At 59.9% G+C, this 11,504-nt stretch overlaps 1 protein-coding gene across 1 annotated transcript in view; it reads left to right on the top strand.

The window, feature by feature from the left end:
- The window catches only part of CPLX2 (complexin 2), a 20,364-nt gene extending 10,222 nt beyond the window's left edge, over positions 1–10,142 (top strand). Inside the window, exons 2-4 of the mRNA XM_032789367.2 lie at positions 2,702–2,815; positions 4,941–5,116; positions 9,853–10,142. Of these exons, the coding sequence (XP_032645258.1) occupies positions 2,785–2,815; positions 4,941–5,116; positions 9,853–10,050 (405 nt within the window). The 5' untranslated portion in view covers positions 2,702–2,784 and the 3' untranslated portion in view covers positions 10,051–10,142. The remainder of the gene's footprint in view (positions 1–2,701; positions 2,816–4,940; positions 5,117–9,852) is intronic.
- The last annotated feature ends 1,362 nt before the right edge of the window (positions 10,143–11,504 follow it).

The following is an 11,504-nucleotide window of genomic DNA, read 5'->3' on the forward strand; positions in this document are numbered from 1 at the left end:
CACTTTGCAGTCAGACGTGACTCTCAGCCAGCCAGTAACACAGAGGTTTATTCGATGACAGGAACAGGGTCTAAAACAGAGCTTGTAGATACAGCGAACCGGACCCCTTGGCCAGGTCCATTCTGGGGGCAGTGAGCCAGACTCCCACGTCTGCCCTCAGCCAGCTCCAGACTAACAATCCCCTCCAGCCCCTCCTCTCTGCTCAGCCCCTTTCCCCCAGGCCAGGAGGTCACCTGATCTCTTTGTCTCCAACACCTTCAGCTGGCACCTTTGCAGGGGAGGGGCCCAGGCCATCAGTTGCTAGGAGACAGAGGGTCAGGCATTTAGGTGGACTGGCCCTTTGCTTTGCCAGATACTTAAGAACTGCCTAGGGGACACTGAGGCACCAACACAGTATTCAGAGAAAACATTAAGAACATTTCCAGTTCATCACAACCGCAAAGAGGAGTTAGGAACACAGAGTCCTTCTGAAAGAGAAAGGAAGGTGCTGATCTGAATGTTAGATCTGTCATGCATGAATCGTTGGCATCACTGCCATGCTGCCTGCGCTCACGTCCAATGGTTCTGGGCACATTCAGCTGTCCCATGAGGTATCAGATCACTGCTTGTTTCCAGTCACTTAACCCCACATCCTAGAACGAGGCGCTCCCGGAGGGCGTCTCTCCAGAAGGGCGGAGTGCAATGAGCAAGTGCTGGAAGGAGCTCTAGTCAAGCTCATGCATTTCACTGTTGTAAAGCCACATCTGGAAATGCAGCCATTCCAGGAGGCTGCGGCCTGGTGTGCAGGAGCAGAGCCTCAAGAATTGCAGAATTGATCTGTTGGGTTCCATCAGCTCCATCTCCCAGGGACCAGTGCAACACAGTTCTCTACAGCACCGTAGCTGGGGCTCCAGTCAGCCTAGGGGTAAATGTCCCAAGCAACGGGACTTGCAACCACTCCCTGGGGAGACAGTGCAGCAGCCTCATGCAGTTCTCAATGTCCCCTTTCTCACTTTGGTCCTGTGACTCCTAGCACGGGGTTTGCACCCATCCAGTAGATGCTGACTGTCAAGAAGATTCCGCACTACTTCTGCAGCAGGGAGGTGTCGGAGGTATAGCAACGTTCTGGGGGGCTTTGTTTGGTTCAGACAGAGCAGAGACTCTGCGCTTGTACAGCACCAGCACGGTGGAGTCCTAGGCCATGACTAGGGCTCCCAGGTGCTACAGCAAAACCGCTAGGTTGTAATGATGCAAAGGGCGATGGAAGGTTGCTACAAGACGAGGATGGGGGATTGACAGGAAGTGAGGCTGCTCCAATGGAAACGGCATAAGGAGAGGGGAAGCCACCTTTCGGTGTGTCCCCAGCTGCGATTTGAGAGGCAGGGCGGCCTAGCAGTCAGGTCACTAGCCTAGGACCCAGGAGACCTGGGCTCACTAACCTTCCCTGCTGCAGACTCCCCAGCTTACCGGGGGCAAGCCACTGAGTGCCTCAGGTCCTCACCCATACAGGGGGCACGAGCGACTCCCTATGGTAATGGGGCCGAGGCAGACAGGTGTGCAGCTTTGTTACGGGGTAACTTGGCTTGTAGCTTCTTTCCTGGCATCCAGAGAATCTCTTTAGCAGCACCAGAGCAGATCTGCCCCCCTGCCAGTTCGCAGAGGTGCATGCACAGTCTGGTCAGCTCATTGCACCATGAACCCACAGCAGCCAAACACAGGGTCACTCCAGCATCCCTCCCAGACCCCACATGGATCCCTGAGGTGGACAAACAGCCACACGTCTCTGTACAACGGCCAGTTGAAAAGAGCTTAGCTGCAGCCAGGGCTCCATGGCTTTTCTACCATGGACGGCCAGGAGCTGGCTGGGCGGTGGCTACGGTGTGTCATGCAGCTACTCCAGCCAAGATGGGGCGAGCTGCCAGCTGGCCTTGTCCCCTCTGGCTGTCTGGACAGCAGTTGGCAGACAGGAGCTCTGGATCCTTCTTGTAAGCTGGAAGCAGGATGGTTGTAAGTCTGTCTGAAGCTGCTGCGGTGTTGTGTGTGTGTGTGTGCGATCACACACTGAGCATGGGGTGTGTGAGAGGTAGACTAGGTGTGCGGGAGATGCATGAGAGAGAGAGAGAGAGAGAGAGAGAGAACTGGCTTGTATTTAGCAGGCTAATTATTTCCCTGAGTGGATCCATGACTAATCCTGGGAAGGCAGCTGGTGAGCGCGGGCCAGGAACACAGCCCTGGGCACCTACTTTTGGTTCTGGATGACAGGGATTCTGCATGTGTTGGCCTGTATCCATCTGGGTCAAACTGGAACGTCCCGGCGCAGTCCCTTGCGGCCTGCTGCACCTCATCCCAACAGCCATCTCCCATTGGCCCCGGAGACAAGCTCACCCTGTCATCGTATGCGCCACAGGCTTCCGTGGGGATTGTGCCAGGAGACTGAGGCCTGAAAGTGATGTCAGTGGGTTTAATCCTGATTTACACCACTGCAAGTGAGAGCAGAATCTGGCCCATGATTTGCATCTCAATAGCAATTCCATTTCCCCGCCCTACCACAGCCTCTGGTGAGTGTCGCATGGCCCCTTTGGGCCCGACTGCGCCGGCGTCTGCAAAGACGAGGGCTGATCACAAGAGCAATGTTACCCCTGCCCTCCTGGCCCCAGGCGCTGGGTAGAAAGGTCTCTGCGCTGGCTCTCAGCCCATCTCACTGTCTCTCCTTCCTGGCCAGTGGCAGCGGATCCTAGAAGCCCAGCCCATAGCACTGGATGAGAATTCGGCTCTCACCTAGAGCGCACTGATCAGGCCCGCAGCATGGACTTCGTGATGAAGCAAGCGTTAGGGGGTAAGTCTGTTCTTTGTATTCCCCCCTGCGCGCCCTCCTGGCTGAGTGTCTGGGAAAGGGCCCTGCACCAAGGAGAGCATGGCCTAGGCTGCTGCTACAGGGGCATGCGCATGTGGATTGTATGTCTCTCTCTGTCTACGTGGCACACAGGTGCCAGGAGTAGGGGTGCCAGATTGGGGTAGGGAGTTCTCCCAAGGGAGCTGAGGCGCACCTCTTGTCCATGCACCAGCCACGCAGTCTCTCTCGAACGGCAACTGCCCCCCTGCCCCCAGCCCCACCCTGACTCCGTCCCCTCCCTGCCCCTGTTGGATCCCTCCCCAAATCCCCGCCTCTTCCCCGAGCGCACCGCATTCCCCCTCCTCCCTCCTCCCTCCCAGCGCTCGCCAAGCGAAACAGCTGTGTCGCGGCGCAAGCTCTGGGAGGGGGGAGAAGCAGGACGCAGCAGCATGCTTGCAGAGGTGAGCTGGAGCAGGGGGGTGGGGCAGGGCCACGGGGAGCTGCCGGTGGGTGCTCAGCACCCACCAATTTTTCCCCGTGGGTGTTCCAGCCCTGGAGTCGGCACCTCTGAGTGCTGCTACTCCCTTCCCGTCCCGTGAAAGAGCCAGGAGCAGGACCATGGGCACCAGGCTTGTGGGTCAGGAAGTGCCTGGACTATCTGGGGAGCCACAAACCCTCCAACCCAGCCCACACCCTGCTGCAGCAATAGCCCCTCTCACTCGCCCTGGGAGTCCGGCAGCTGGACTGTGCTGGGAATGGAGCCTGCAGCTTTGTAACCCCTGGTACAAGTCACAGGCGAGCCCCAGGCAGGTAGGCAGGGGTTGGGTGTTAGATAACGGCAGGCAGGGAAGAGCTTTAGCAGCTGTTTCATACTCCGAGCTCCAGCATCACACTCTTAGGGCAGGGAACGCCCAGAGCGGTTTTGATTTTCCTGCTGCCAGGTGGGCCGCTAGCCACAAGGATTCTCTGGGCCGCCAGCCTCACTAACTGGCTGGTGTTTTCCCTAGTCACCCTGGCTAGTGGAGCTGGTTTGTGTTGGGGTCCTAACGAAAGGACTTGCCTGGCCCCTGGGACTCTCGTATCTGAGCCCCTCCCAGCCCTCTGGAGAGACAGGCCAGGGCTTTTATCCCCATTGAACAGACAGAAAACTGAGGCACAGGCTTGCACATGGTACCTCAGGGTGCAGAGACTTGACCTCAGTCCCACTGGGCCACCTTCCTCTGAGCAGCCCCTGGCCAATCGGGAATCGCTGGCTGCCTGGGGTCATGTAGCTTTACAGTGATGTGAATGGCCCTGGGGAGGTGGCTCCCTTCCCCATGGGGTCCCAGGAGATTAACTAAACTGAGTGGTTTGCAGAGCCCAAGGCCCTGGCATGGTGAGTGATATGGGCAGGGACGTGGGGCCAGCCCCCCAGGTCTCCAGGAGAACAGCAGGACACCTGGCACTGAAGGAGAGTGCAGTGATGCAGGAGAGCAGGACGCGGCAGCAGAGAGCAGCCGGTGGGCGAGGGGCAGAGGAGAACCACAGACACGATGGCGGGTGTCTGAGCAGAGATGGCCACGCTGTTGCCCCGCCCCGTGGGGAAAGCTCCCTGCCGACAGTCCGGAGATCGAGCTCCCTAGGACAGGCAGAACTGGAACCCACGCAGTCCAGCATCTTCTCCCCACAGCGAGCTCAGCCCCAGCCCAGCCCCCAGGCCACTGCCACGTGCTGCCCTCCTGACTCTAAGCTGGGCCACTGGCCTCCTGGCCCCATGAGTGCTGGGAGACCCAGCCACAGACACCCTGGGCAGATCCCGTTCTCCTGGTCTCCCTGCGCCAGCTGCCATTGTGGGCTAAATCCAGCGTGGCTGGTGAGGCTGCTGGGCGGTGCAGTAATGAGGGACAGCCGGCAGATACCGCAGCCCCGCATGTGACAGCTGATGTTTCCCACTCACTTGCACTGGAGTGGGGACAGGGCAGCCCCAGGCCTCTCATTCCCTACTCATCCTCCTGCCTTGCCCAGTTCTGCCCCTCCTGGGGCAGCAGGGGATGGCGCCAGACAGCTGTTGGAGGGGGGCGTCTGCTTCGGGAGCCCTGAGGCCGCAGCCTTGCTCCCCTGCCCATGCTGCCTGGTGTGTCCTGTGCAGGGGCCACCAAGGACATGGGGAAAATGCTGGGTGGCGAGGAAGAGAAGGATCCCGACGCGCAGAAGAAGGAGGAGGAGCGGCAAGAAGCCCTTCGCCAGCAGGAGGAGGAGCGGAAGGCCAAGCACGCCAGGATGGAGGCCGAGAGGGAGAAAGTCCGGCAGCAGATCCGGGATAAGGTGGGTGAGGCAGGGCGGAGGGGCTGGAGTGCGCCTGTGTCACACAGACCGCATTCAGCCACAGCCTGCTGAGCCCATGGCCGAGCGGGGGAGCCCTGTGCAGAGTGGCTGGGGCCATGGCAGAGCCAAGTAGAGAGGGACTCCCTGCCCTGAGCAATCATGGGGCCACTCCCTCTTGCTGCTGCAGAAACACCCTGGGCTGTCTCAGCACCCACCTGCCCCTCCCAGCGACAGTCCCTAGACTGCCCCATGGAGCAGGGCTGGGATGACTCTGGCTCAGCCAGACACGGCAGTTCTGCAGGAACCTCCTGTCATGGAGTGTAGGGGAGACATGGCCCTGCACCCCCAGCTTCCTGCGATTCACCGGGACTCTCAGCCAGCCAGTAACACAGAAGGTTTATTAGACGACAGGAACACAGTCTCAAACAGGCCTTACCGCTACAGACAACAGGACCCCTCAGTCAGGTCCATCTTGGGGGGCGCCAGGGAGGCCACAGCCCTGTCTGGGATCCCCTCCATTTCCCAGCCAGCTCCAAACTGAAACCCCCTCCAGCTGTCTCACTCAGCCTCCCCCCAGCCTTTGTCCAGTTTCCCAGAATGAGGTGTCACCTGGCCCCCAACCCCCCCCTCCCCGCCCCGTTCTCATGTTACGTGTATCTCAGGTATCCTCCCGTCCCCAGTGCAGACAGTCCCAGCAAAACTCCCCTGCAACCTTCCCAGGCCAACACTCCCCTCTCCCTGCTGCGTCACAGGCACCCACACAGAATTCAAAGAAAACATTAAGAACATTCCTAGTTCGTCACACCTCCCATGCTACACCCATGAATGTTGGTCACCTTGTTCGCCCCCTCCTGACGCTGTGCTGAGCGTGCTGCCCACGCTGCTCTGGGCGCCCATCGTGTCCTGTTCTTTCTCCCAGTCCCGCCTGCAGCTCTGAGGCCAGTAGGTTTGTGTGGCAGAGGATGGTGGTTTAGGGCATCTCAGCTCCACCAGTGGATGGAACTGCCTGGAGCTAGGCAGGGAAACTGACCAGGCTAGTTGCAAAGTGCAAAAAGCAGAGGAACTGTGCCTTGAGCTCTGCGAGGTGGGGCAGAACCAGCCCCCCCGGGCGTGGTGGGAGCAATAGGATTTTTCAGTGGGCACAGAGGGGAGGGCTTGCGGCTGCAGGGATTTCACCTGACTGCGTAGCTCCCTCTGCATCCCAAGGGCGGCGATGTCCACTTGTAACGAGAAGGGTGGCGGGTCCCGTGTCGATAAAGGAGATGGTGTGTCCTGCACACGCTGCGTCAGGGAGACCGTGAGGAGCAGAGTTCTGCGGGCTGGATCGCTGACTCCTTGCCCAGGGGTCGGTCTGCTCCTGGCTCGTCTCTTCGCCAGTGTGCTGAGCTGCAAGGGAAGGCAGTGTCCTGTGCTGCGCTCACTGCCACAGATCCCTGTGCTGGGTGCGCTGCTCAGGTTTAGGGTTCGGGTTTCCGTGCCATGGCCAATGCCCAGGCTTAGGGATTCTTGCCTTGATTCTCAGCTGGCTGCAAGGGGCTGGCTGCGGCCAGGGCAGATTGTCGGTGACTTGCCAGAGAGATTTCCCTGTCATCTGCACTGGTGACAAGGCACATGTTCTCCAGCGTTGCTCTGGCCGGGGGGGAGCTCTGCCCAGCTCTGCTTCCAGGGAGTCAGGAAGGAGAGCAGGCTGGGGACTCGGGGGCAGGGGGAGGCCAAATGGGTCATTTCCCCTCTATGCTGCGGATTCCAACCTGCCCCAGTGTTAGTCCCCGGGGTGGCCCATGTATGCAATGAACTTGGTGGGTCTCAGCCCAGTACTTAGTTGGACAGGCTCCCCCTCACCAAAGAGCCACATCCCCATTGGCACTAAGAGGCAGCCTGAGCAGAGAGGGGGAAGGACAGACTGGGCCATGGAGACACAGTTCCCATCTCGCCCCTGACGGGGGCTGGGCTGGGAGAAGTGGGTCACTGACCTCCCTGGGCCTGTTCTCCGCCTGGGGCTTTGCACGCTGGGCAAGGCACTTGCTGAGCCCTCTGCGGGGAGGAGGGCGGAGCTGGGACACTGGCGTCTGACAGCCCATCAAACCCAGCCCCATGTGGTCCTGGCCCAAGACGTGTCTCCAAAGCATCCAAGCAGCTGGTAGCTGTTGTCAGTGAAACACTGAGAAATTACTGACAATTCCCTGGGGCCAGGCAGACTGTACGTGAGACCTGGGCACCCGCCCTGGCCTGTCACCCCCTGCCCTCCTCTGCATGGGGCGGGACCCTGCTCCAGCACACACACCCCTTGGCACATCCAGCGTCTCACACACCCATCCGTAGGCATCCCCATAGTGTCCCCGCCACGTTCTCACGCCCACTGCTGCACACACACTTGCTCCCACAGAGGCCCCCTGGCACACACAAAACCCACCTGCCTACGGCCCCCTCCCTGGCCCACCCGGCCCCTTGAAGCAGGAGCCCTGGGTGCTGCTGCCTTTGAGTCTGGATTTGGATACAACTGAGGCTCGGTCCCTTTCTCACTGGTGACACCATGAGAGACGGCAAGGCCTGGATGGGAGAGAAGCCACCCCAGAGATTCTCCCCTTTCACAAGGTCTCTGAAACTCCCCCCGCCCCAGTTACGTGCCCCTCCTGCCGCTGCAGCAGGGGATTAGCTTGGAATGGGGGTGGGCGGGGGGGTCCTTATCTCCCCCGCCTGCTGCAAGCGGCCGCATGACAGCCTGGCGTTGTCTCTCCCTATCTGCCATCTTTAATAACCCGCCGAGGAGCAGATAACGCGGCCGCATCGCGCCAGGCGCTGCCTCGGCCCCAGCACTGGGGAAGCCTGAGTCTAATCACAGACGCCTCCAATATCCTGTGAGCTGAGACAGATGAGAACAGGAGATTTCAAGCAACAGGACCTGTGGGACCCAGGCAGGCAGGGCTCTGCCAGCCGGTTCGTCCTTTAGCCATGCAAGCTGAGCCATGCCTTTGTGGGGCCAAAGATGCCCCAGGGCAGTGGGTGGTGGCGCTGGGGATGGGGAGCCTGGTTGCTTTGCAAGCTGAGCCCAGCTGTCTGCCCCAGGCTCACCTGCATGTTGGAAATGAGGAGAGGACGAGTGGCTGTGATGGGCTTCAGCCCACACCTGCCCCAGGAGCCTGGCAGGCTGCCTGCACGGCCCGGGCAATGTTCTGGGCACCGCTGCTCATGGGCTGGAGACAGTAGCACCTAGTCACCAAGGTAGTGGTGTCATGGGGTCCCAGGGCGATGCTGTGGAACTGCTCCCCACAAAGCCTGGCAGGACTTTGGGGAGCCTCCTCTCCCTTGGAGCAGACTGTCTCCAGGGCAAGAAGCTCACACGTCTTCACCTCCTGGTCTGACCTTAGAGCATTCAGCATGTGCCCCTCCGTGCGCTTCCCACAGCGAATCCGCCCAGGCAGGGTCCTGGGGCAGCCAGAGGGTCCTGCACCCCCACCTCGCAGTCCGACGTGACTCTCTGCCAGCCAGTAACACAGAGGTTTATTAGATGACAGGAACAGGGTCTAAAACAGAGCTTTTAAGTGCAGAAAACAAGATTAAAAAAAGAAAGAGAAAAAAATACAAGTTATCTCTGTAATCTAGATGGTAAATATTACAGGGTCATTTAGCTTATAACCAATGGATAAACAGCCTTATCCAGGAAAAATACAATTTAACATATTTCCAGCAAACTACACATTTGCACATAAGGAAAACAAATAAAAAAGACTATCCTGTCTTTCTGCCTTTGTACTTACAAATTGGAGACAGAAGATTAGAGATCTGTAGAGACGTGTGGTGACCCTCAGAGCCTAGAGAGCAACAGACACAGAACAAAAGCCCCACACCCAAACTTCCCTCCACCCAGAGTTGAAAGTATCTTGTCTCCTGATTGGGCCTCTGGTCAGGTGTTCCAGGTCCCTGTTTTGTTAACCCTTTCCAGGTGAAAGAGCCATTAACCCTTAGCTATCTGTTTGTGACACGGGTCCATTCTGGGGCCCAGCGAGCCAGACACCCATGTCTGCCCTCACTTCCTTTCCCCAGCCTGCTCCAAACTGACTCCCTCTCCAGACCCTCCTCCTCTGGGCTTTGTTCCTTCCCCGGACCAGGAGGTCACCTGATTCCTTTGTTCTCCGACACCTTTAGCATCCCCTCGCAGGGGGAAGGGCCCCAGCCATTAGTTGCCAGGAGACAGAGTGCCAGCCATTTATGGGCAGTGGCCCTTTGCTCTGCAACACTCTCACCCCCTAGAAACTTAAGGAATGCATAGGGGAAACTGAGGCACCCACACAGTATTCAGAGGAGACATTACAAACAGTCCCACTTTGTCACAGGTGGGCATTAGAAACATGACAGACCAAAGCGCATCCTCCAGCCTGCCCCGGAGAGGCAGGCAGGGTAGTTGGCTGGGTGGTGAAGGAACATGGGCCTGGCCAGACACGTGCCCAAGGCTGGCTCCATGGCAGTGCCAGGCCCCCTGGCTGTGCTAGGCTTTGTCCATTACCCACTGCAGGCCCACAGTCAGGGCTTGTGGAGGGTGTCAGCAATGGATGGGAAGGCTGGTCTCGTCTGTACAGCCCCGCAGAGAGGTGTGCGGGCGCTCACAGCATGGCACATGCTGGGGTAGGCCAGTGGCTGCAAGCCTGGCCCCAGAGGAGAGGGCCCCCCCCGCAACCTGTTCCCCATGTGCTGCCCCCCCAGGTGCTCAGAGGCCCAATCTGTCTCTGCCCCTGCAGTACGGCCTGAAGAAGAAAGAGGAGAAGGAAGCAGAGGAGAAGGCGGCAATGGAGCAGCCATGTGAGGGCAGCCTGACGCGCCCCAAGAAAGCCATCCCAGCGGGCTGCGGGGACGAGGAGGAGGAGGAGGAGGAAAGCATCCTGGACACGGTGCTCAAGTACCTGCCCGGGCCCCTCCAGGACATGTTCAAGAAGTAACAGCCCCGCACCACCCACCCGGGCCCGCCCCCACACACTGGGGTGCACTGGCCTGGGGCGGGATTTTCATTTCTTTTATTTCATTTGATTTTTGTTCCAACTGTTTCGAAGGGAAGATCCCAGATGTGTCCCCTGTGCCCAGAACCCCTCGCTGCTCCAATGGGGCAGACGAGGCAACCAGACCAAAAACCACCCCCTGCCTGCTGAGCTCCAAGCAGCTGGAGTCCCAGGCCAGGCACTACCAGGAGCCCCGGGCTCCCCCTTTCTCCCTCGCCCCTCAGCCATTCGGAGTCAGAGTTGTGTTGTGCCAAAGTGCCGGCTGGCTGCTTGGCAAATCCCCCCGGGCGTGGGGGGCGAACCGGGACCAAATTCACTGCAGTAACCTCACATCGAGCGGAGGAGAGGGAAGGGAAATGCAGGGCTGTGCCCGCTCTCCATGCCCCCTCCCTGCCCTTCACTAACTTCAAACATTCCTCAGCCCCACGCTGCCTGCCTGTTTCCAGGGCTTAGGACATGTGGGCAGCAGGAGAGCAGCCGCAGGCTGGGGGCTGTGCCCCCCACGCCCTCCGGCCTCGCCTGGAAGCAGCTCAGAGAGCAAAGAAACCCTGGCCTGCTCCAGCTCTCCAGCTGGCAGGCGCGGGTGTCCTGCCGGGCCAGATTCCAGGGGCTGACGCAGAGGGGACATAGTGGGCTACAGGGCTGGCTCCCAGCAGCACCGCCCCACGGCTCGGCCCCCCCGCTGCACTGCCCATGTCTGTTGCCTTTTGTTTGGGCTTCAGGAAGGGGCTGTTGGGTCCGGCACCTCCGCTGGTGCTGGGCAGCCACACGCTGCCCCTCGCCTGCCACAGCAAGTGCCGGGGACGGCCCTGGAGCAGGGGCTGCAGGACACAGAGAGACGCATGGACTCCCCAGATAACCCTGCCCCGGGGCAGCGGGGAGCTTTGTGGGGTGGCTGGAAGGAAAGACAAAGCCTTCCTTGCCACTCTGCCTCTGCCCCAAACCCCTCCGTGGGCCCGGGCGCAACCCCAGCCATGCCTGTCCCCTGCACAGCCAAGGCGGGGGGGGGGCGTCCCTGGCCAAGCTCGGCCCTTGGGGGGTCAAGCCGGGCACCCTTTGCCATATTCAAGACCCTGCCCATTAGGGCAAATGGTTGGGGAGGAGATTTATTAAAAAAAACAAGGGCCAGAGCTGGGCCCAAGGAATGGGGGCTTCCCACCTCCCCTCCCAGCCCTGCTGCACGGGGGGTGGGGGAGGTCTGGGTCTGGGGACGATCCTGGCACGATGCCAGAGGAGTTTAATGTGGGGCCTGAGCCCAGAGGGCAGACCCAGCACTTAGCCCTCCCGGCGCCCTCTACTGAGCAATTTCCATTATGGCAGGGCCTCGGGGGTGGGGGTGGGGGGTCCCGCTCAGCCCACTTCCCACCCTGGCACTCGCCCACATTCCTGCTATGCCC

This window comes from Chelonoidis abingdonii, chromosome 7, assembly GCF_003597395.2.
Source record: "Chelonoidis abingdonii isolate Lonesome George chromosome 7, CheloAbing_2.0, whole genome shotgun sequence".
Classification (NCBI taxonomy): Eukaryota; Metazoa; Chordata; order Testudines; family Testudinidae; genus Chelonoidis; species Chelonoidis abingdonii.